Source organism: Podarcis raffonei, chromosome 1, assembly GCF_027172205.1.
Source record: "Podarcis raffonei isolate rPodRaf1 chromosome 1, rPodRaf1.pri, whole genome shotgun sequence".
Classification (NCBI taxonomy): domain Eukaryota; kingdom Metazoa; phylum Chordata; class Lepidosauria; order Squamata; family Lacertidae; genus Podarcis; species Podarcis raffonei.
Window position 1 is genome coordinate 87813401 of NC_070602.1, and position 25886 is coordinate 87839286.

Genomic DNA, 25886 nt, shown 5'->3' on the forward strand with positions numbered 1-25886 from the left:
CGCTTTGTGTACTTCTTACGCAGGGCAAAACATTTTAAACAATCCAAAGCAGACAAATGTTTATACAAATAAAACCAATGTTTTAGACTTATTACCTATAGTCAAATAGCTCAGGCCAATGGCACCACCATATATTATTAACATGCACAGGCCTATAAATGTGGAGACACACTCCAGCCCCCATGCAGCTTACATAGGGTCTGAACATGCATCTTCATGCATGTGATTACATTGCTTTGAAGTCTTGCAGCTAAACTATGTAAGCCGCCTCAACTGAGAACTGTTAGGTGGAAAAGATGGTATGAAACCCAAGTTCACCAACTTGGATGGATTTAAAGGTGGATTGGACAAACTCGTGGAAGTGAAGGCTTATGTTGAACCTCTGTATGCCAGTTGCTGGGAATCAAACGGGGGGGGGGGGGAGAGGGTTGTTTTACTCAGGTCCTGTTGGCGGACTTCCCAAAGGCATCCAGGCAGCTATTGTGAGAGCAGGATGCTGCACTAGATCCAGCAAGGCTCATGCACTCAGTGCCTGCATGCCTGAATTTAACAACTCACATTTGGTGTGTTTTTTTGTTTTCGGCTAATTGTCCCTGCATTTAATTCTTTCCTGGGCCCTTTATGAGAGCCATACACACGTGGCAGGTACCTGATCGAGTGGACTATCCAAGGCCGGATTTAGGTTTAATGAGGCCCTAAGCTACTGAAGGTAATGGGGCCCTTTATATGTCCAGCTGTCCTTTGTCAACAACAAATTGTCCGTGTTTTTTGTGTTGAATATACACTACATGGTAATTTATGGACCTAATAAGGTATCTAAAGCCATTTGCACATGCAGAATGTGTTGTCGTTTAGTTGTGTCTGACTCTTCGTGACCCCATGGACCAGAGCACGCCAGGCACTTCTGTCTTCCACTGCCTCCCGCAGTTTAGTCAAACTCATATGAATGTAGAATGTAGGCACCCTATATACAGAAATGAGCAAACCAGTGATATTTTAGGGAGCAGGCTAGCAGGCAGGGCCCATTACTTACATCATAGGAGCCTACACAACATAGAACACTGTTGCTGTATGTAGGTTTTATTTGTTTTTTCTCTTATATTTTGGAAATGTACATCAAGGCGTTTTTTTCCTTTAATTTTTTTGGGGGTCCCCAAGAGAGGGGCCCTAAGCTATAGCTTGTTTAGCTTATACGTAAATCCGGCACTGGCTAGCCCACGGATGCTTGTTGTTGTTTAGTCGTGTCCGACTCTTCGTGACCCCATGGACCAGAGCACGCCAGGCACCACGGATGCTTAGGCTGCCTAATAAATCTGTTAGCCTTCGAGGTGCCACAAGCCTCTGGGCTGCTCTTTGTTACATCTTCGTGGATGCTTCAGCTGAGATTCCTGCATTGCAACGGGGCAACTTTACGATTCTAGGACACCCGACGATCAGCAACCTCCTTTCTGCCAAGCGGGCACGGCCAGCCCTCCTGGCCTCCCCGGGAAATCCGCCTCTTTCCTGGGCACTTGGGAAAGCGGCTCCAGGCTGAAAGAGGCCCCATCGCGGCAACTTTAGCCCTGGGGGCGCACGCTTCTTTCCCTCCCGTGCAAGCCCCCCGTTCCTGTCCCCCCCCCCGCGAGTTCGGCCATGTTAAGGAGGCGGAGAGGAACCGGATTCGCTCCCTGTCCTGCTCCGGAAGCGGCGGGGCGAATGGGAAGGGACGCGGAAGCGAGGCGTGAAAGCGGCGTTGCGCACTCTGCCGAAGCCGCGAGCCGATGGGCAAGAAGGAGCGAGGTGAGGAGCCGGAGAGGCAGCCCTTTCCTTTGCAAGTGGAGCGGAGCCCAGGGAGATCGTCCCGACCGAGTGGTCCCCAGGGATCTCATTCCCTACGCATCCCTAGCAAGGGAGATTTCCAAATCCTGGAAGCCCTCGGGGGTCCCTACTGTTTTCTTTCGTTGGGGAGGGCTTGATTACCTTACCTCTTTTGAACTGTAGGATGCATGACGGGATAAATAAAAGAGAGCATACCTTTTATTATCTTAGGCGCCTTTGTCTTTTTTCAACACATGCCTATTTTGGGGGACGCAGCTGTAAAAAGGCGTCTTTTTTCTGGCAGCTACAAAATCGGTATCTACAGTTAGGCAGGCCGATTAGCTATACTTGCTCCCGAGCCCTGTTTTATTCACTTTGTGTTTTTAGGCATGGCTTTCCGGTTTGAAAATTCAGCTCTCCTAAGTCACGTGTTGCGTACTGCTTTTCAAAACAACAACTTTTGTGAATAAAAAGAATTTCTGCATGCATCTATGTGCTAGGGGCCCAAATCGAAGATTGGAACTGGCAGTTGGAGTTCAATGATAAAATGCAGGCCCTTCCAGCAGGAAGTTTCCAGGTTTTTACCATCAACCCCTTACGGTTAAGAAGACTGGAGAGCCTGTCTAAGGCTCCAGAGAGCCTCATGTCTAAAGAGTTTGGAAGCTTAGCAGGGTGAATGGGCTGGCTGAATGTCTCAACATTAGCCTCTTCTAGGGTTCATTTAAATTAGTAATATAGCTGTCAAGGAGCATGGAGAGAACAGATTTTTGGAGCAACACTGGTGGAATGTTTGGAGTGTGACTCCTGAGAATTGGCTGGATTGGAAGCTTGGTCCTTCAGTGATGTGTTTGATTTTGACACTCCTGCTTTAGAGGGCCAATTTGTCTTGGTTTATTTGACCTGGTACTCCTCTTGCTGCCCAGTGAATACTTCTCTCTCCATGACTGTGTGTTGGCGGTATAAACAACCCAGTCTGTGCCTCTTGCTAATTATTTTTTAAAAAAACTCTTTACTGGCATGACTTTCAGAGGCGTATTAGTCCATGGAAGTTGTAAGCAGACATATGTGCATTTGAAGGAAAACACATTATCAGTGCTTAGCTTGCAAGCACATTTCACTTCCATTTTTAAAGCAAATGAGTGCGGTTGTCAATCAGTTATGTCACTCTGTTTTGGGTCTTTTCTCTTGCTCTGGATTTTTTTACATGGACATTTCTTGGAATGTAGAAAATACATTCACAATATGCGAATGTAATGCTATTTGCTACACATTCATTTGCTACAAATATTTTCATTGTAGGGAATCTAATTTTGCCCTAATAACAGGAAAGGCTGATAATATCCTATAGCCATATGCGTTCTCAATGAGACAAAAAAGCGGGTGCAAAATGAGGGAAGTCTAGTCCTAATCGTTGCCCTGCTCCACATATTCTGTCAGGTGGGGGGTGGTAGCTGGGCGTAGTTTGTGGGAAAGCCTTCCCAGTCAAATTGGGACCCCTGTCAAGCCTGGTTAGATCTGAGGACCAAATGTCCCCTGTCAGGGAGCAACTTTTGGTTTTCTGAAGATTCTTCATAGAGAAAGGGCAGAGGGGTTCCATATGGGTTTCTCTACAGACAGTATAGTATTGTAAAATTCAGCGCCTGTGATTTGTTTAGCAGGAAAACCTTTTCTGAGTTGCGGGTGTGTTTTAAACCGCTTGGGCCTTGGTTTTCAGATAAGAAGAAATCTAAGAAACGACACTATGAAGAAGAAGACGAAGAAGAATATGATATCTCAGGCAAAGAGTCCCAGGAAGCAGTTCCCTCGGCAGCAGGGAAGCAAGTGGAAGATTCCTCAAACAAAATAGATGAATATGGAGCGAAAGACTACAGGAACCAGATGCTCTTAAAGGCTGATCATTCCTCACGCCCTTTGTGGGTGGTAAGTTCCATGAACTTGGAATGCTCACGTTTCGGCAAAGGAAATGTATCAAAGTATTTTGAGCTGGTTTGCATGTGATGCTGAGCCAAACTATGGCTTAGTGTGAACACAGAGGTTCCCAGAGAGGAGATTGCAGCCGGTGTGCTTCTTCTATTATGCTCTTGCACTGACGTGAGCTGTCCCAACCTAGACTCATGGATTGGAATAATATATGAGTGCAGTGGGACTTCTGCCATCTGGTGCACGGCATTTCCAGGAGAACACTTAAAAGTGATTTATTCCCCACAGGTGTATTTTCTTCAGACTGCTTGGTAGCCTTTAAAAGTTACCTTTCTTCCAAGGAGCTCACAGCTCGGGGTAGCATGCATGGATGCTTACAACACACATTTGCCCTTACAACAACCATGTGAGGTAGGCTAGGCCATCAGTATATAGTGGCCCCAAATCACCCAAAGTGAAGCTTCATGGCATTTGAACCTGGGTCTTTCCATTCCTGCTCCAACCACTACACAATTGGCTTTGGGTGAAATTGTTTTATTATTAATTTTAATTATGGATAGGTTTTTTTAATATTCAGATTTATACTTCTTACATTGCCATTTGGGTTTTATTTGTTGGTGAACTGCCTTGGTATTCTCGAAAAAAAGGGTGGGAAATAAATTCTTTTAATAATGATGAACATACAGATAATATAAAGTATTATTACCATTGATGCTTGCCTTTTTTGTAGGCTCCTGATGGCCATATTTTCCTCGAGGCCTTTTCACCTGTTTACAAGTATGCCCAGGATTTTCTAGTTGCCATCGCTGAGCCTGTTTGCCGACCCACCCATGTCCATGAATACAAGTTGACGGCTTACTCCCTCTATGCTGCTGTCAGCGTGGGCTTACAAACGAGTGATATCACCGAATATTTGCAGAAGCTAAGTAAGACTGGAGTGCCAGATGGGATCGTTCAGTTTATCAAGGTAAGCGGTTAATCATTATCAGCTTGCTTTATTTTAAAACTAATAATATAACAACAACAGCAGTCTGTTGCTGTGCTTGGAGCTGCCCAAGAACATCGGTGCACAACTTAACATGATCTTCAATAGATGAGTGGTGGAGACTTGCCAGTCCCAAAGTCACTCATTTAAGTGGGGCACAGCAGCGAGAAGAAGGAGGAAGCTAAACACTGAGGATCGGGCATCATGAAGAAGTGTATAGGTAGCTCAGTGGAGCAATGCTCTATGGATGCTGCAAAAGCACGGCCACTTGCTGCTGCGAACCTCGGCCAGGATTTTGCAAGCTAGTTCTGGTCAAAGCTGAGAGCGGATCTTTGGTATCAGGTCATTATGGGGCTAAGCCATGGTGTCTGTCTTCCACCCCTGGGCATAACATTTAGGAGAACTTCTCATGTGCATTCTACCCTTCACATAGTGAGCACTGCCTCATTGCCAGTAGGTGCCATGGCATGGAATGAAAGTGGGGAAACCTGCTGTGTGATGCGCAGGATTCATGTGGCCATGGGAGTTGTCTAAATCTCAGGTAGCCAACATAGTGCACTCCAGATGTTGTTCAACAACTCCCTTCAGCTCCTGCCAGTATGGCCAATGGTTGAGGATGAGAGGGCCTGGCTGCCATTGTTCTAAGCCAGGGTTTCCAGTTCCCTGCTGTTTTTAGACTACAGTTCTCATCATCCCTGACCATTGGTCCTGCTAGCTAGGGATGATGGGAGTTGTAGCCCAACAACAGCAGGAGACCCAAGTTTGGGAAATGCTGGTCTAATCCAAGTTTTTGAAAATGTGGGGCCTTTGTTCTCTTTCATGTTTCAGGCAACTTGACCATGTAGCCTGCCTTGTTGGCAATCTTGTGAAATAAGCTGCAACATTACTCTCGCCATGTGTATAATGCAAATTGAATATCTTCAGGAGTTCTGTTTCCAATGCATATTATTGTTTTGCAGCTTTGTACGGTCAGCTATGGGAAGGTAAAGCTGGTCCTGAAGCACAACAGGTAAGCAGGTGTTTGCTTTTTGAGTTGCAGGGGATTATTTCCCAACCCATTCCCAAATCCCAAATAATATCTGATTACTGAGTTTCGGCTGGGGTGCTGCTTGAGTGAATTATCTTCTGTTATAGAACACCATTGCAGAAAGCAGTGTGATCGGAGAAGCAATGCTCTTAACACACTGCCTCTTTAAAAACTGTCATCAAGTATTAACTGTGCCATTACTTCACAGTTGTTCTAAAAGTATATGACACAGCATCCTAGCAAAGTGTGTCATACAGAGGAGCAACATGCCCCGTGGAGGCAGACCTTCTGTAAAATGGTGGTAGGTGTTCTTAACATTTGTGAAATCTATAGAATTCCCTCTCCTTTTCTCTACTTCCTAGGTATTTTGTAGAAAGCACCCATCCTGAAGTCATTCAGCAGCTTCTCCAGGACCCGGTTATTAGAGACTGCCGGCTGAGGAATGCAGAAGGGGAAGAAACTGAACTCATCACTGAAACATTCACGAGTAAATCAGCTGTATGTTGAGATTCTGGACCACCTTTTTTATGTAATATGTCCCCTTCTTTCTTGACTAGAAGCTGTAGAAAAGCTTACCTTCCTGCTGTACTCATCCCATTGAGTTTCCCACTCCATTGTAGGTATCAGAGATGGCCATGAGGCATGTTGGTTACATGTTTCACTGGGACACTCTACTTCTCTTCTTCTGCCAGCTGTCCTCACTGCTGTATGGCAGTGATGTGGGGCTCCTGCTTATTTGCAGCCTGTATTGGAGTACAGCTTGTCTCATTAGTTGCCTTTTACAAGGTCCAGCTAATTGACAGAACTTAAGCCTCTTTCTAGCCACCTTTTCCTCTAGCCTGATGAATTTCTGTTCTAGATTGCCAAGTCTAGTGAAGGGGGCAGTGGCCCTTCGACGTCGCAAGGGACAGATGCTCAGGGTAAACCAGGTGTTCCTGCTGACTTATTTGAGTTTTATGAACAAATGGATAAGGATGAAGAGGAGGAGGAGGAAACCCAGACTGTGTCTTTTGAAGTGAAACAGGTAAAAAACAACCACACCCATAAATTTGATGGCACCCCCATTGAGGAGTACCCTAGCCACAGCATATTGAATATGAATTAATTCAGTTTTGCAGTAACAGCATGACTTGGCAGGACATGGTTCTCCATGGTTGTTGTCAGCCCTTTGCTGCTTAGTTTGAAGAGCCATTTTCCTTCCTCCCAGGCTCAGTTGTATCTGTGGGTCCTTCAGTGATCTTCAGTTTTGCATGCCATACTTCAGCCAACTGCCTTGGCAGTTTTGTGTGACCGCAGAACAATGTCCTTTAAACCAGTAAGACCAAATGTTCCTTAGAAACTGATTTCTATTGTAGTATGATGATTTGTCTGCAGCTGATAAGGTGAAGTGGATCTTGGCCATGTTAATGCAAACTGTTAACTTAAGTTTAGCACGGCAAAGTATATTGAATGGTCTTTCAACAGGTATACAGAGGAAGAACCAAGGCTACACATTCTGTTCCAAAGAGAATGTCCTAATTCATGCTTAGTTTGGTCTGTGAACATTGATAGTGGCTGCTCTTCCCTTCCACAGAAATAGAATAGAAATTGTATGGCTGTCTGTACCATAGGGAAACCAGAGCTGAGAATAGTTCTGGATTGAGCTCATGACTTCAGTGAGTGTGCTCCTTCACAAGCAGGGGTAGGGAACCTGATAGGCCCTCCAGGTGTTGCTGGACTACAACTTCCATGATCCCTAACCATTGGTCATACTGTTCACTCTTCTGGTTTCAAGGGCAAATTAGGCAAATTAGGAATTTTCTCCTGAATAACCTGAGTAGTGTAGAGTACATGTTACCTTATGTTCATGTGCACTCAGCCTGAGAAGTTGATCAGGATGAAGGTTAGATATTAAAAGTGTAGTAAGTGCTTTCTGCATCCCCATCAGCTGGAGCTCTAAACATCAATCAAGTATATAAATGTAAACATATGCTAGAAAATTAAAGCATAGGAGTGATTTTTAAAAAGAGAGAGTTGATTTTCTTGTTGTGGCTCATAAAATGTGAGAAACATTTTCAGATTTGTCCATGGTACCCAAAGCGTTGCAGCATGTATGTGTGTTTGTGTGCTAGCTAATAATAATAATAATAATAATAATAATAATAATAATAATAATAATTCCCCTCCATCTTGATGGGCCACCCTAGCCACCAAACACATAGTCAAACATTAAAAGCTTCAGATATAGCAACCTGACATTCTTCTTTCAAGCCTTACAGGAAGATTGTAGCTGAAGCTCCCAGTGAATAGCAGAGTAGCAAAATGAGAAAAAAGATTTTGCCCCTGCTTCTTTTTTAAGGAAATGATTGAAGAGCTTCAGAAGCGATGTATCCATCTGGAATACCCTCTACTGGCTGAATATGATTTCAGAAATGATTCGGTGAATCCTGATATTAATATAGACTTGAAGCCAACAGCTGTCCTCCGACCATACCAGGAGAAGAGTTTGAGAAAAATGTTTGGGAATGGCCGTGCTAGATCCGGTGTTATTGTCCTGCCTTGCGGTGAGTTGGCTGGGTTTAAGTTAAAAAGCTTTCTCAAATTCTCTGATTTTGGCTTAGTCACACATATGAGAGTGTTTATTTTGCCGGAGAGCAATCACTAATCTGAACTTTTATGGATATATATTTCTTGTGCTTGTAATGTCTCTTTTCATTCCTCTTGGAACAGCTTATCCGACTTACTCAACTTGCATCTACATTTGTCTTGAGAGCGTTACCTGGGTCAGATGTGCCAGTTAAACTTTTCCATATTTGTGTGACAGGCAGGACATGCATCACAAGTGCTTTTTCATATGACTACTTTATTAGATGCTCTCTCGATAGAATGCAGCTCTCTGGGGTCTTGTGCGCTTTCTATTCTGGATCCTACCGCACCTTGAGCTGTGGTGCATTTCAGGCACATTTTTGACAACTTCCCGTCTTTTTGTCCACTGCAGGTGCTGGCAAGTCACTTGTAGGAGTCACAGCTGCCTCCACAGTCCGCAAGCGGTGCCTGATTCTGGGCAATTCCGCCGTCTCTGTAGAGCAGTGGAAAGCCCAGTTCAAAATGTGGTCCACCATAGACGACAGCCAGATCTGCCGATTTACTTCTGATGCCAAAGACAAGCCAATTGGCTGCTCCATCGCTATCAGCACTTACTCCATGTTGGGGCACACAACAAAGAGGTCGTGGGAGGCAGAAAAAGTAATGGAATGGCTGAAGAGTCAAGAGTGGGGCCTTATGATCCTCGACGAAGTGCACACCATCCCTGGTAAACAAGCCGTGTCCATGTCTGTGAACAATCCCATTTGCCCCAGTCTTAAATCCAGCACTACAGTCGTACCTTGGAAGTCGAATGGAATCTGTTCCAGAAGTCCGTTCGACTTCCAAAACGTTTGAAAACCAAAGTGTGGCTTCCGATTGGCTGCAGGAAACTCCTGCAGCCAATCGGAAGCTGCAGAAGCCCTGCCGGATATTTGGGTTCCGAAAGAACGTTCCCAAACCAGAACACTCACTTCCATTTTTGCGGTGTTTGGGAGCCAAAACGTCCAAGTTCCAGGGCGTTCGGGGTCCAAGGTAAGGCTGTACTGAACTAGGGCATTCCCAGTTATTTCATTCTGTAATTTTGACATGTGCTGTCATCTGGCTTCAAAAATTAATACATGTTTCGGAACCCTAACATGGGTGGAGCATATTGCAGTGCTGCTAGTTGCCCTTAAAACTGCTTTGTGAGCTTTCTCAAAACAAGTAGGAGCTGCATTTTTTGTAATACCTACTACTTGACTATGATTGCTTTGTAGCCTCTCTTTTCATTATTCTTAAGCGGAGAGGGAGTGAAAACCCAATATGATTCACTATATGACATTTAGATTTAGACATGGGCTAAACTTATTGCAAAACTTGGAGATTTCATCTCTAAAATGCGGGACTAGGGGTGGGTGGAATCACAAACCATCTCACCAAAAATATTGGGTCTTCAACCCCCCCCCCGAAAAATACAATTTAAAAAGCATACTTTTTCTTACCAAATTTAATATTGTTCTGTTTATTTTAAAAATTATAATAATGTGCTCGCCTTTCCATACTAGCATGGAGTCCCTCCTCCCCCGAAATATGATATGATTTTGCAACTGGGAATTCTTCTTTTATTAAGCAATTAATATACTAAGGATGTGGTCTGTGTATATTTACTTGGAAGTATCCTACTAAGTTTAACAGACTTACAGTCAGGGAAGTACCGTATATATAGAATTGCAGCCTGGAATTCTAAGCATAGCAGATTTAATTCCCATCTTGTAGGTTGTCCCTAGTTTTCTCAACTTCAAAAATTATAAAGAGGCTGCTTACTTTTGATTTGATTAATGCTTGTAGAGCATAAAAAATAAGACTAAACCCACCTGGTTAAAGAAAATTTCTAATCTAATGTGGCTCTTTGAAATAGGCATATTTTTGCCTAAGCCTTTTCATGTTACTCACAGTTCTAAAAATAAATGTGGCGCTCCAGCTTGAATGCCTTTCTAAATATCCCTTTTTGAAATCAAAGCATAATCTGTTCTTCTGTGATTCTTCAGCAAAAATGTTCAGGCGTGTTCTGACCATTGTTCAAGCCCATTGCAAGCTTGGGCTGACAGCTACTCTTGTCAGAGAAGATGACAAAATCGTAGACTTGAATTTCCTCATTGGGCCTAAACTGTATGAAGCCAATTGGATGGAGCTGCAGAACAATGGCTATATTGCAAAAGTCCAGTGTGCTGAGGTAAATTATACCTTGCTCCTTAAAGCTGTTGTTCTTCCTTGGACTCCTGATTATGTTCTTAAACATTCAGATTATGTTCTTAAACATTCAGAGTAGCCACAGAATTGCTTTTTCTGTAGATCAATTTCTTTTTTCCAACCTAAAACTCTGAAATGTCTATCATTGGGTATATGGCCATGGGTTATAATGCTCCTATTCTGCAATGAGTTTTCCCCTATCATGGAATTTAAAATCAGGAAACAGGACTGATACAAATCATGGCAAATTTTCCCAGTATTAAATCTGTTAGCTTTTCAGCTATTGCACGCAGCTGAAAAATGAAGATGCTACAAATACTACAGTCTTAAGCACTCTTGAGCAATTGTTTGCTTACAGTGGTTTTTATATATATATATTTGCCTTACTAAAGCCCTTTTCTGGTATTCATCTTCTGAGTTAAAAAAGCACCATGGAGGGTGGCAGCAGTGATGAGTATGCTACTGTCCCTACTTAATTTGCTGGAGGGGGGGAAACTAATGCATTCATCTCTGTATCTCTCTCCCCACCCCCTAACATTTGCTTAGTTCAGAAGAAGAATGCCTGAAGAGAGCTTTCGTCTTGCAAATAGACAGTATATAAAAATCCTCTCTCAGAAAGTTGCATTTTGAGTTAACCCATTTTTACCATGTGAAATAACCAGTCTGCTTTGAAACGCTCAGTTCTCCTCAGCAACAGCAGAGGGCAGCGCCCCATTGCATGATCAGGCAACGCTGTGTTTGGGGCATGTGAGTTGAACTATTTCTTGTTAACTTGAAACCAGAGAGGTGGATGGCAGGAACTGCTGCACAAGGTTTACTGCTCGTAAGGGTGAGAATACTGGAAGAACTGCAGCCAGAATGGTATTTGCCCAGAAGTGGGAAGAAGATGCTGTACCAACTAAGGAAGAGCGGCTGATTAAATTGATGGATTATGCTGAAATGGCAAAACTGGCAGGTGTAATAAGAAATGGGGGGGGGGTGATCTTAAAGAGTGGGGAAAATTTTTAGAATATTTGAAAATTTCTGGCATACAGGCACGTTCATTAGTAGGATTAATTTAAACCAAGCAGTTAAAATTGTACTAAGATAAATGGAAGAATAACAAAAAAATGGAGTAAAGTGGAAAATGCAGTGTTATACAATCTACATTAGAAAAGGAACTACAAAAAACTGGGTGAGGGAAGTCAAATATGCAATTGTATTGGAGGTATGTGTTTGTAAGGTGTGTATTTGTCAACTTTTGAAAAATGGAAAATAACATTTATTTTAAAAAGAGAATACTGGATAATCTGGCAGGGTGACCCAGAGGCCTTAAAGTACCCGAACCTAGAAATATCACTAAAAGTAGTCTACCCCATATTGGGGGGTGGGAATGTGACATCACACATTTCTCTTACTTTTATTAAGCATTGTTTCACGTCTTGAAAGGTAGCAGCGAGAGAGGATGCACAGGTGAGTCATCTATCCTCAGCTCATTGTGTTTAGACACAATGCACTGATTTACGTTGTCCAAGGGATGCAGTGAATAATTTTCCTTCTTCTTTTTAGGTTTCCTTTTAAAAATTCACAAACATCCTTTTTCAATTGTGAATATCTCCTCTTGTTGAGGTGCTGTGTGCTCCCTTCATCCTTTTTTATCATACAGCATAACCTATAGACTTTTATCATAGTTCTCTTCTGAGAAATATCTTACAGAAATATCCTGACTGGAATCTAACTTTGTTTTATTTGGCTTAAACATAGGTATGGTGCCCAATGTCTCCTGAGTTCTACAGAGAGTATGTGGCTATTAAAACAAAGAAGAGGATATTGCTCTATACAATGAACCCAAACAAATTCAGGGCTTGCCAGTTCCTGATTAAGTTTCATGAGCGAAGGAATGACAAAATCATAGTCTTTGCAGACAATGTGTTTGCTTTGAAGGAGTATGCAGTTAGGCTGGGCAAGTAAGTATTGAATGAAGGGTAAACATGAAGATATATATGTGTTATGCTTACCCATATGTTTCATATCCACAGTAAAATGGAATGGTGAACAGCATTGACTCGCTTAGTCTTTTCCCAGTGCTGTCAAAAATAGCATTTGGTTTTTCTGCTGATTCTCCTTCCCAATTTGCAGAAGCAATATTTGGAGGAAGGGTTCAAATCTTGGATCATATGTAAAATTGTATTCTAATTAAGAGATTGTATCCAACACTATTTGTGAATGGAGCACACTGAGCCAGTTCCTACAGTACCAGGGTCTATAGAGCCAGAGTCCGGACCTTTAAAGGTGCCTTCCCCTAGGCTGGAGGAACTGAGGGCCTCACAAAGTACTTCACCAATTCAACAGCACAAGAAGCGCACCAGGAGGCCATGAAGTGTGGGATAAATACCTGATTTCAGGCCAAGTGTTGGCCTTTTGTTCCCAAAAAGCGATAGAGCCTAGGAGTAGTGGACTGGAGGCCAAGACTTCGAAGGCCTCCGGTCACTTCCGCTCCCTGTCAGAGGAAGTTGCCCAGTCAGAGCTCTTGGCAGAACTGTGACACTGACCCTCCATACCCTGTGGGCTCTTCTGCAGGAGCAGAACTGGATACCGACATAAACTTTAAACTGAACAAAATGAGATTTTTATTAAGAAATGTTCAGTGGTGTGGGACTTGACTGGACAAAAGTGCTGTTGCTCAGAGAGAGCAACAGAACTTGTTTAATGTTGCTTTAACTACTTCTAAAAGGGGGTTTATCTTATGTGGAGAATTGTGAGGACAGTTGGAAACTTATTCAAATAAGTCACATTAGATACGTTTAGGCCATAGTTCAGTCATAGTAACATGCTTTACATTTGGAAAGTTCAGATTCAGTCGCTGACATCACCACTTAAAAATATCAGGGACCAGATGATGCAGAAAAAATCAAGTCCCCGGAGAGCCACCATCAAAGCAGACAATACTAGGCTAGATGTCCAATTGGTTTCATTAAGATGTAAAGAAAAACTCTGGTTTATTATTATTATTATTAGTGGAATGAGTTACGGTGAGGCTCTGGATTGCGTAGTCTTCTGGCATAGCTGCGAGGAGGAGACGGGAGCTTTTGCATATGGACAAGCTGAGACCAAGACAACTTGGGTCCTAATCCATCATTTGAAGCTGACTTGATTCCACAAACCGTAGTTAAGATTAACCACAGCTTGCTCAAGTTCAGATGTAATGACAAGATGCAGTTAATAAAAAATGGAAGGGAGAGCTTCCCACCTGCCTGTCATTGTGCTGGAAGAGGAGAGGGAGAGCAAAAGCACAAGAGCCCCAGCTTCACTTCAGCTGATTCCTTTAATGATAAACTATCATTAAATCCAAACATAACCAGTGTCTGACGCGGTAGAGCAGTGCTTATGGTTGTTTATTTTGAATTGACCTACATTCTGAAACTTACCGGTTCATTATTTCCAACCCAGCGATGTTCGCTTTGCCAATATTTGCCGATGAATAAAAGCATAATAGCAATGTGGGAGCAGGTTTTACCACATGCTTTTTTGTTTCTATAGTTACAAATCACCTTTGCCTCAGGACAGGGTATACTGTTTAATGTACAGGTACAAAAATGCTGTCTAAGAACCATAGAAGTACTGTGTCGAGTGGTGCTCGTTACTGCACAAAACTGGGAAATTGCTCATGGTAGCTGGGAGATACTGTGCCCTCACTCTCAATCATGCTAAGCCGAGCCATGGTTTAGCATGAACAAGCAAAGAGCAGAGGTCGAAGCCACTGTTCTCCCTCCCTTCAACAGCCATCTGGTTACTATGTCAGGCTATGGTTTCACTTAGTATGTTGTTTGAACTATGGTTTGTGGTTTAGCTCTCTTCCAGACAAACCACAACCTGGAACCAAGGTCAGCTCTATGGTTTGCAACTCATACATTGTCTGGAGAGAGCTAGACAACAAATCTGCATTGTCTTAAGCATTGTTTGGCACTGCATGTGAACCTGGCCTGTGTGAATCTGAATCTACCAAGAAACTGAAATCCATATATTTTCTCAGATGTGTTGTATATATCCCTTTTTCTCTCTCTTCCTTTGGTTTTGTAAAAAGATATGGCTGCTCTTTTGTGTGGTTTCTTCTTCTTCTTCTTCTTCTTCTTCTTCTTCTTCTTCTTCTTCTTCTTCTTCTTCTTCTTCTTCGCCAAGTAAACAAGACATTTCTTCCTCCCTAGATGGTTTTACTTCTGTAAAGCCTAAACAGTCTCTTTGGTTGCTGTTCTTGACCAAGCTCTTTAGGCTCAGCAACCTGGATACTCTGTCCCAAAGGGTGCAGGGACGCTCCCAGAAAAAAATTTAATCCACAGGGCAGCTTGTTATGCAAGGACACGAGTGGGAAGGGGGAAGGGAGGACACAGCTGTTAATGTGCTAACTCAGTGAATTGAACAAAAGAAAACACCTTTTTTATTTTAACAGCTGCTGCTATCCTTTCATGTAGGATTAGCAGATAAATTCAGCCCACTGGTCTGTTGAGTCAGGAGGCACACATCAAGCGGATAACATTTACAACTGTCTGGATTTATTTCTTTGGAAGGGGTGTCGGGAAGAATGGGTTTATCTTCAGGCGGGAGGGTCCTCAGTGCAGTCGGCAAAGAATGCTGCAAGGAAAGCAAAGTGTTTTTGTATTTTGAATGGAATGTGGAAAATATGCGAAACAGATTTATTTTTAAATTCCCATGGTTTTCGAGTCTTCGTAATGCCTGTTCCACATACCTGAGTCCATGGGACAGAAGGCGACACCCGTTCATCACAATTTTTTGTGTCCTTTTTTCTATTTAGACCCTATATATATGGGCCTACAGCACAGGGGGAGAGAATGCAGATCCTACAGAATTTCAAACACAACCCCAAAATCAACACCATCTTTATTTCAAAGGTAATGGAAAGCGATCTGTTAGTTACCAAATTGGCTTGGGATGTTACACGGCTTATTTTGAGCAGCCTGTGAAACGGCTATAATGTTGACAGAATTATTTATTTACTTTACTGTAGCCCACAAATCTGCGTTGCTTGTTAAAGAGTTGTTTGCTTTTATTTTCAATGCTGGAAACAACACATTCGTTAAGAGGTTGTTTCTGTATTGTAGGTAGGAGACACGTCCTTTGATTTGCCAGAAGCCAATGTCCTCATTCAGATTTCGTCCCACGGCGGGTCTCGAAGGCAGGAGGCGCAACGATTGGGTCGAGTGCTGAGAGCCAAAAAAGGTAACTCAAGGCCTGTGCCCCTGAAAGTCTTCCATTTTAATAGGACACTCAAGCATGAAAGTAACATAAGTCAACTCATGTAGCCGACTAAGCATGTACAATTTGCCATTGTGCTAGTTTGTCACTGTCAGCTCCAGGTCACAGGTTAAAACAAAATTCAAGGGTAGTTCTAAAGCGTGCTGCAGTAGGGGGCCATCTTTCCCTTTGTCTTTCTTGCCTAATCGCTCCTCACATGACACTGAGGATTAGCATTTTGTATGTCTTGTAAAGACACACTTTCGCAGGCCTTGTGCTCAAGGGGCTCTGTTCTAATTGTTCTTACTGAACTTCCAAGGCAGCTGTGTTAGAGTTCTAAGGTGTGTCTGTTGCATAGTACTAGGATCTCTGCATAGGATTTGGGGCTTGGATGAACATGCTTCCTGCTGCTTTGCTGATCATTTTTAACACCTTGACCAGCAAAGGGCTCTATGCATGTGGCAGTGTGCTGCTGGCAGTAATGGCACCCAGCTCTTAGAATCGTAGGTTTGGAAGGGGCCCCAAGGGTCATCTAGTCTAGTACAGCCCCCTGCGATGCAAGAATCTGTCACCCAACATGGGGCTCAAGCCCACTTCCCTGAGATTAAGAGTCTTGTGCTCTTCCCAACAGATATCATTGGATTGGGGGAGATTAGAATTATCCAGTGTTTAAGCATAGGGATAATGGGAAGTAATTGCATGGAATAAAGAATTCCTGCCTACATTGATGTGTGTGTGTTTCTTTCAAATGAAGGCATTGTTAGGGGGAAAGGAAACAAGAATAAATATGAAACATAAGAATAGTTGCTAACACCAAATAGCTGAATTTTACTACTTATAGTAGAAGGTTGTATTTTAGGTTGCTTTACATGACCTTATGGAAAGAATTCTAACGGTGTTGTGTCTTTGGTTTATAGCTTGGGTGTACCTCATATCCTAATACAATCCTAGCTACTCAAGTGAAATATTGGGTATGCAGAACATACAGACAAAAACCACTGATTTCATATATGACATGTATAGGTTGGTTGATGCGAAATATTCTTTGTGCACCACACACCAGAAGGGTATGATTCTGCAATTACTGCAAACGCTGAATGGAGGGTGGCAGAAGGAAACCTGGCTCCTGCCCAGTTGACTTAGAGAGACCAGGGTGCTTTGATCTGAAATAACCACTTGGGACTTTTGCCCATCTAAGGGGAGCTCTTTTCCTTTGCCTAACTGCAGCTTTTGAATTGGCAGCTGGTGGTTTACTTGATTATCAGTGATCGTAGGCTGCTGACATGGCAATAAGATAACTACAAAATGTTTGTTTCTTGACATCCTGACGTGCTTTTATGTGCTACTACTTCTCTAGGAATGGTTGCAGAGGAGTACAATGCCTTCTTTTATTCCCTGGTCTCCCAGGACACTCAAGAAATGGCATACTCAACCAAACGTCAACGGTTTCTAGTAGATCAAGGCTACAGCTTTAAGGTAATGTTGTCCCCCATTAACTTGCAATATTTTTTACAGTGACTGGCACCTGAGTGTTCTGTGGATCAACAACGCCGCAACTTAGAAACACAGTAACACTGCACTAACTTTATTACCTCTGGTTCTGTGTTGCTCATAAAGAGATAAAGGTGGGACAACAATTACATCAAGTATGTTGCTTCACCTTGGTTATTTAATAGTTAATTGTTTAGAAGTTGCCCTGTTACTGATTCAAACTCGAATTTATTTATTACACACCCACCCTGCTCTTTTCTTGAATTAGCTCAAGGCAACATGTACAGCTCTCCTCTATTATCCTACCAAATAGGCTGGATAATAGAGAATGGGATGGAGGGGGTTAGACCTTAGATCACCCAGTGGGCTTCATGTCTATGTGGGAAACTGAACTTTGGCACTCCCCAGTCTTAGTCCAATTCCGTAACGCAGGGGTAGCCAAAATAGTGCCCTTCAGATGTTGTACTACAACTTCCAGCAGTCTCAGCCAGCCCAGTCAGGGATTCTTCTGCTAAACACTGTATCACCCCGGCCCATTATTTCCTCAGATAATAATAATAATAATAATAATAATAACAATAACAATAATAATAATAAATTTATTATTTATACCCCGCCCATCTGGCTGGGTTTCCCCAGCCACTCTGGGCGGCTTCCAACAAAACACTAAAATACCATAACGTATTAAACATTAAAAGTTTCCCTAAACAGGGCTGCCTTCAGATGTCTTCTAAAAGTTTGGTAGTTATTTTTCTCTTTGACATCTGGTGGAAGGCCGTTCCACAGGGCGGGCGCCACTACCGAGAAGGCCCTCTGCCTGGTTCCCTGTAACTTGGCTTCTTGCAGTGAGGGAACCGCCAGAAGGCCCTCAGCGCTGGACCTCAGTGTCCGGGCAGAACGATGGGGGAGGAGACGCTCCTTCAGGTATACTGGACTGAGTACAGTGCCGCATCCATAAGCTTCACTATGAGAGGCGTAGTTAATTTCTGTATGTAACATCTCTCTTCCTTCCTGTGTCTCAGGTGATCACTAAACTTGCAGGTATGGAGGAGGAAGAGCTTATGTTTTCATCCAAGGAAGATCAGCAGCAGCTTCTCCAAAAGGTTTTGCAAGCATCAGATATGGATGCTGAGGAAGAGGTGGTTGCAGGAGAGTACGGCTCAAAGTCATCTCAGGCAAGTGGATATCATGGTAGCCTGTCAAGTTTGATGTGGAGCAAAGAGGAATTTAATGTTCAACGCCGCTCACCACACCCACCACCCAAGGGAAGTGGCCCTGCTTCTACCTGCTTCAGTGGCAGTGGCTTCCATGATGAATGAGAGGAAAGGAAGTAGAAAGATATTTTCCCCATTCCTGTCCATCCTGCAAGAAAGAATAAAAGGAGGGAGTTTCTTTCAGGATACAGGTGGTGAATGATTATGAGGGGACACAACCTAGCTCTGAAAATAAAGTGTGTGTGTGTGTGTGTGTGTGTGTGTGTGTGTGTGTGTGTAACTATCACAAATCTTGTTCACACATCATATGAATGTAGGGGTTTCATATGTAGAACAGACATTGCTACCCTGACATTGCACTTTCTGCTGGTCCTAGCCTCTCCACTCCCACATGGCAGTTCAAGTGTAGGCACACTCTGCTCAGTTGAGACGCCTGTGTGAAAAAGGGTTGCAGGCTCTGCCTTAGACGGTAGACGTTACTAAATTCTTATCCTCTCTCCTTCTAGGTTTCCCGGCACTATGGCACAATGAGCTCTATGTCTGGAGCAGATGATACAGTTTACATGGAATACCAAGCCTCACGAAGCAGGGCCTCCTCAAATAAACACGTCCACCCCCTTTTCAAACGCTTTAGGAAATAGTACAAGGAGAGTGCATTATGCATCTCTTCTTCCTGTAAGAAGAGGAGATAGATGAGTGAAGCAAACTCGTATTTTACAAATGGACTTTACCTTTATTATTTATGTGTGGTATTTCATAGGTAATGCTTTCAATTTTTATTTAACAGTTTAAAGATGACTTCAGAATAATTCTCAGCTGAGGAAACTATTTTTTGTGTATGTTTGTAACAAGTACACGGTAAATGTTCAGATATCTTGAAAGCACTGAATAAAAATATTCTGTACAAAAACCACCCGTAAATCATCTCATTGTCTCTTTTTCCTCTGACTCCTCTTGGTGCCTCAAATTGGATGCCTTTAGTGAAGACTCAGCCATGCTAAGAACAGTGGTCCTATTGATTTCAGACCCTTATGTAATGATTCTGATCTAGTTTTTCCCCTAGCCATAGGCTTCCAAGAAAAAGTGATGAGAGGAGTTGCACATACCTAAGACTGGAAAGTGTTGAGCCATATTACATATTATGCAGTTTTGGTCCTTAACCATGATGCTTATATTTCCTTTTCAGGCTCAATGGCCAACAATTTTCAGTTCCGTGTTATGCCAATGATATGGTCCTTTTATCCCAGAGAAGCATTTGAGATGGGTGTTTTAGTTAGGAGATGTAGTAATAAAAACTGACAGGTTACACGAAAATTGAGATGGTCTTTGAGTATAATCCTCCATGATTTAAATATACCATGGACAGTCATCTGTTGGAGCAATTTTTCCTCTGCTATGTTTTGTGCAAATAAAGGCTGGTGTTACCAGATCTAATACACCAGGGCTATAGGCACTGTATAGATATACCATACTGCATTGCATCTTTTTGAAATGGAGGTACTTCCCAAATAACTTGTGGATCAGTTCAAACTTAACAGATACAGTGGTACCTCAGGTTACAGATGCTTCAGGTTACAGACTCCGCTAAGCCAGAAATAGTACCTCAGGTTAAGAACTTTGCTTCAGGATGAGAACAGAAATTGTGCGGCTCCGGCGCAGCAGCAGTGGGAGGCCCCATTAGCTAAAGTGGTACCTCAGGTTAAGAACAGTTTCAGGTTAAGAACTGACCTCCAGAAAGAATTAAGTTCTTAACCCGAGGTACCACTGTATAGGGTTTCTACAAAACTTCAAGATCAGTTTCTACAGTGGCTTCTTTCTAGTCCTAAGAACGTGGCTGCTATAACAAACTGGAAATATACATAGGTGTCTCTACTAAAATTGACAGGTTTAGGTTAAGAAGTTCTGATGCATCAGGTCAAATGCCCATTGAGTCCAGATTCTGCATGCAGGAGTGAGTACAGCAGTAGTCTATCCACTTGTGATTCCCCATTCCTGTTCCAAATAATTCCTGGGCATAATGGGTATGTTATATCTTAGCATGCAATGTGTACTTCCCTAATCTGTATACAAAATAAATGACACCTCATGAAAACAGTTGTCACAGATTCGTAAGAGTTTAGGCCAGATGTAGTTTGACCAAAGAGTTCTTACCAGGCCAAGGTTTACTGAAACAAGGCAGTCCTGAAGGTTGCGGTGAGTGTTTGATATTGGAGAGTGAGAAGAAATTGTGTTTCCATGTTTGTGTGTTGTTTTTAAGTGACCAATATTGCAACGAAGGAAAGAAAATGGAAGATTTTGCATGTTTCTTCTTGCCTGTTGCATTGTACAAAATATGTAGCACTTTGAGGTATGTATTTGGCAAAAATAGTTGGATGGCAGACAAGTTGCAAACTGATCTTTTAGGTGAAGACGCCTAAAACTACAAAAAGCAAACGAGGTGTTGTTAGCCCGTATGAAAAATTCCTAAAACTACATTAGGGTGATACTTTTATTTAGCCAACCAAACCCTTCTTAAATAGCACACAAGCTTTCAATTTTTCCAGAACTCATTATGTTAATTGGTTTTTAAAAAGCAAAGGATGGTGGTGAAAAATTTTGGTTGATGTTAAAGCCATGGATCAAGTCTGTGTTTCAGTCAGTCTTAAGATGGAACGTCGGAGGAGGCAGCAGACATTCAAACAGGACTGTAATAATACAGTGGTCTAGTTTGCATGTTGTATTAAAAAGGTAAAGGGACCCCTGACCATTAGGTCCAGTCGAGACCGACTCTGGGGTTGCGGCACTCATCTCGCTTTATTGGCCGAGGGAGCCGGCGTACAGCTTCCGGGTCATGTGGCCAGCATGACTAAGCTGCTTCTGGCGAACCAGAGCAGCACACGGAAATGCTGTTTACCTTCCCACCGGAGTGGTACCTATTTATCTACTTGCACTTTGACGTGCTTTCGAACTGCTAGGTGGGCAGGAGCAGGGACTGAGCAACGGGAGCTCATTCCATTGCGGGGATTCGAATATGTATGAATTGATCAATATAATTACCGTATTTTTTGCACCATAACACTCACTTTTTTCCTCCTAGAAAGTAAGGGGAAATGTCTGTGCGTGTTATGGAGCGAATGCCTGCGGATGGCGGGGGGATATGCTGCAGTCGTGAGCAGAGGATCCATGGTTCCCCTTCCTTCCCTCCTCCGTGGTTACAAAGCATGGATCCACATGGATCCTCAGGATTTTTGCATTGGGCTACTCCAAACTCACTGTCAGATCACATGTCTGTGGCCACAGCATGAACCACAAAAATCATATATCCACTATTTCATTTAGAATATTTTTTTTCTTGTTTTCCTCCTCTAAAAACTACGTGCGTGTTATGGTCTGGTGCGTGTTATAGAGCGAAAAATACGGTATATCTTAATGGCTATCACATGGAAGAGAGAACAGGCTTGTTTTCTCCTGCTCTGGAGGGTTGGACTCGAACCAATGGCTTCGTGTTACAAGAAAGGAGATTCCGACTAAACATCAGGGAGAACTTTCTGACAGGAGGAGCTGTGGAACAGACTCCCTCAGGAGATTGTGGACTCTCCTTCCTTGGAGATTTCTAAGCAGAAGCTGGATGACCATCTGTCTTGGGTGCTTTAGTTGAGATTCCTGCATTGCAGGAGGTTGGACTATATGGTTCTTGGGATCCCTTCCAACCCTAAAATTCTAAGAACAAACCCATTGAGGGAATTATAGTACTCGTGCCCCAGGATTTGCCCATTCTTCATTTCACACATCCATGCCACCTCTGTTAATTCGTTTGATTACTAGAAGATTCTGGCAATTTTCCTAGCATACCTTGTGATTTCCCCTTTTCCCTTTTATGCAGCCCAACTGCTAGATTCATTATCATTCATTATCACTTAATTGGAACAGAGCAGGCTGGGAGCACATTAAGCTGCTGGGACCTCTCCCCTCCCCCTTGCTGGTGCCTTCAGTGCAATAATAATTCATAATTATCGCCCCCGCCCCCTGCTGCAGCTGTTGTTAAAGGTAGTGCTATCACAACCTAGCCACAATTATTATATTAAGAATTGTATTTTTAATGTTTGCTTCTTTATAAGAATTTGTTTATTTATTTATTTATTAGTGTGCACATAACCAAAAAAGGAAAAGCAATAGAACTTTAAGAACCAACATAAAATATTACATACAACAGCAGCCAGTTTCATTAGGCTTCAAAAACTTAGCAAACTGAAACATAATCTTTAAATTAAATAATCTACGTCATTTTAAAATATGGTTTAGCAACACTAATTTACCAAATAAAAATATTCTTTATTTGTTGAAAGCCTACCTGTGGTGAGAGACTGTTCAGCACAGCCATGAAGCTCACTTGGTAGCCTAAGGCTAGTCATTTCCATCTCAGTCTAATATGGTAAGACCCATGCACACTGCTTGGAGCTCCTTGGAGGAAAGGTAATAGATGAATGAAAGAATGTGGCTGCAACAAATGATTCCTGTAAGCAGGTGCTCACCTAGGCTGGTGAATTAGTAACAACAACATGCTACCACCGAGATGCTTTTAACATTCTGCACATCTCAGGCTAATTCCCTGCTTTCTCATTAATAGTTATCACAATTGCTATGTCTGCTAGATGTTGTTATCTGGAGCCTAAAGTAGGGTACCTGTAAGTTATCTGAGAATAAGAGGGTTTCATCTGTTCCCCTTAGCTGTTGGGTGCTTGTTGTTTGTACATGGTTCCTCATCATCAAAGTTCCTCATCACCAGTCTCTACTTGTGAAGACTTGGGCAAAGAGCCATATAGCCGCATGTTGCATATCTTGATATATCAGAACTGTGTTCCTTTGTGTGAGCTTATATATAACCAGAATTGTGTCTTGATTGTAATCTTATAGTCTGCTGCTTTGGATAAAGGGAGGGGCAATCATTTATTGCTTTCCAATGGTAGTGTTTTACCTTATGCAATCTTTTTTTGCAGACATAATATTACACTATCATGGGACTGATACCCAAGCAAGCATAAAATCCCAACTACCTTCAACTTTTCCACTTCCACACACCCAACTCTTGCATTAACAGAGTTCCACCAATTCCACCAGCCCAAATATATTGCTATGTGGTGTAACTTTTTCCAGTGATGTGGTTAGTGCTCTGCAAGTACAAGGGAATTTGGCGTGATTTCTGTTCTGTCTAGCATGTACAAAGATAGGATCATGCTGCAAGTCTGAGTCCAGTCTGCTCTATGGGCTGGTGAAACACTGTTGACAATTATATATGCAACCTTTTGAGGTTTCAACTAGCAATATATGATCCTCCTGTAACAGTATTGTCAGCTGATGAAAATATGTTGATGAATGATCATAGAAATAATGGGTGGTATATGTTCTATAGCAGGTTTATTGTCAGCAGTTAGGTGTTTCAAGATGGGGGGGGGTGTATTTACCGTATTTTTCGCTCTATAACACGCACCCGACCATAACACACATGTAGTTTTTAGAGGAGGAAAATCCGTAGGCATGCCACCCGTAGGCATTCCCTCCATAACACGCACAGACATTTCCCCTTACTTTCTAGGAGGAAAAAAGTGAGTGTTATGGTGCAAAAAATACAGTATAAACCACCACAAGTCTCCTGCCTGTATAGTCATTCCCAAAGAAGAATCACAGAGCATTTTCAACTGTGACTAGGACCTAATTAAAGAACAACAATAAGCATGCCATACTAGCTAAAAAATCCATGGGAAGTAAAAGGATTTATTATTAAGGATAATTCCTGGAAGAAAGGTATCTTCTTTCTCTTTAAACACACAACAGTATCTCATTTTAGGTCTCACTCCTTCAGTCACTACTCAAGCAGAACTCTTTGAAATCAATAGAAGTTGAGACTGAGTAATGATTGCTGGATGGCTCTGGCGATTGTTTTCTCACTCTTTGAACTTGCCACTTACCAAAAGATTTTTTAAAGAAAAGTTTGGCATCTGTTATTACAAGCTTTTAATTTGTGAAGACTGATTATGTTCCAAGCAGTCTCTCACTATTGGCCAAAGTAAAAGAGGGGAAAAGTTTGCTTTGTTTTACTTGAAAATGTTAGCCTGACTCATAGTGACAGTCATTCTTCATGTTTGTCTTTGTGCCTTTTTCTGACTGCTGTGTAACTTTCAGTTTAATTAGATCGGCTCTATACAGATTTATCAACCACCACCTAGAGAGAAGATGTCAAATGAACTCAGCAGTCAAGTCAAAATGACATCTGGTCCTTTGACTTCTCTTTTAATTAAAGGAGAAAAGTGCACAATTTTAATATGAGATCATGGGAACTACTTGGTGTAGGCATTTAAATTATTAAAAGTAGGACTGCGTGCCTGAAATTTATATTGTGTGTAATAAAGTGCAGTGTATAGCATAGAGTATGGTGTAACTTTCAATGTATTGTGCTGTGTTAAAAGAAAAGAATTATAGTGAGGGTATTTGAAGCTAAGTGCAAGAGGTGGGAAGTCATGTCTGCAAAAGTGGCCAAATGTCCTAAGCTGATATCTACATACAGTCAAAAGGCTTGAGATAAACAAGTTTCCTCATCCCTTGCCTTTCCCAACACCATGTTCCAACAGCTGTTTCTCCTTTCTCGATAGTCTTAAAAATTCCACCTAGTGTCACTATTTCTCTCTTCCTCCTTAGCTAAACCATCATGTTCTGTCTCCCAGGCAATAGATGTTGGCAGTTTCCTACTGCCAGTACCAGGAAATGTGCTATTGATTTAAACTTTTTCTCATCATCTAAGTTAATTTTACTTATAGTGCGAGAATGAGAAAAGGAAATGTGAGCTGGATGAACAAAATATTTGGTGAGATATAAGCATACATATGCATTAAGTGAAGGCTTATTATTATTATTATTATTATTATTATTATTATTATTATTTAAAAGGACATAGAATGTTAATCAGCCAAAGGCCTAGTTACAGAGAAATCTTTTCACATAGTGCCTAAAAATATGTAATGAAGACACCAGGCATGCCTCCCTTAGGAGAGCATTCCACAAATGGGGAGCCACTGCAGAAAAGCCCTGCTCTTGTGTTGCCACCTTCTGGACCTCTCATGGAGGAGGCTTTTGAAGAAGGGCCTCTAATGATGATCACAGGGCCTAGGTTGGTTCATATGGGGAGAGGTGGTCCTTGAGGTATTGTAGTCCTGAGCCATTTAAGGCTTTATAGGTCAAAACCCACTTCCAGAACTGGGCCTGGAAACTAATTGGCAGCTAGTGCAGTCAAGCCAGTTATATGCTCAAACCATCTTGCCCTGATGAGCAACCTGGCTGCTGAATTCTGCACCGCCTGAAGTTGACGAACTATCTTCAGCCCCATGCATAGCAGTAATCTTATCTAGAGGTTATCAGAGCATAGATGGCAGAAGTTAGGCTACTGCTGTCTAGATAG

The 25886-nt window shown here is 42.3% G+C and overlaps 1 protein-coding gene across 1 annotated transcript; it reads left to right on the top strand.

The window, feature by feature from the left end:
- Positions 1-1651: 1651 nt before the first annotated feature.
- ERCC3 (ERCC excision repair 3, TFIIH core complex helicase subunit) lies at positions 1652-19370 on the top strand. Its single transcript, XM_053402694.1, has 15 exons — positions 1652-1779; positions 3512-3717; positions 4448-4684; positions 5662-5711; positions 6092-6227; positions 6589-6753; positions 8068-8272; positions 8707-9021; positions 10322-10506; positions 12267-12469; positions 15313-15409; positions 15620-15737; positions 17110-17228; positions 18266-18418; positions 18964-19370. The coding sequence occupies exons 1-15, from the start codon at positions 1761-1763 to the stop codon at positions 19096-19098; spliced, it is 2343 nt and encodes a 780-aa protein (XP_053258669.1). The 5' UTR covers positions 1652-1760; the 3' UTR covers positions 19099-19370.
- Positions 19371-25886: the final 6516 nt, after the last annotated feature.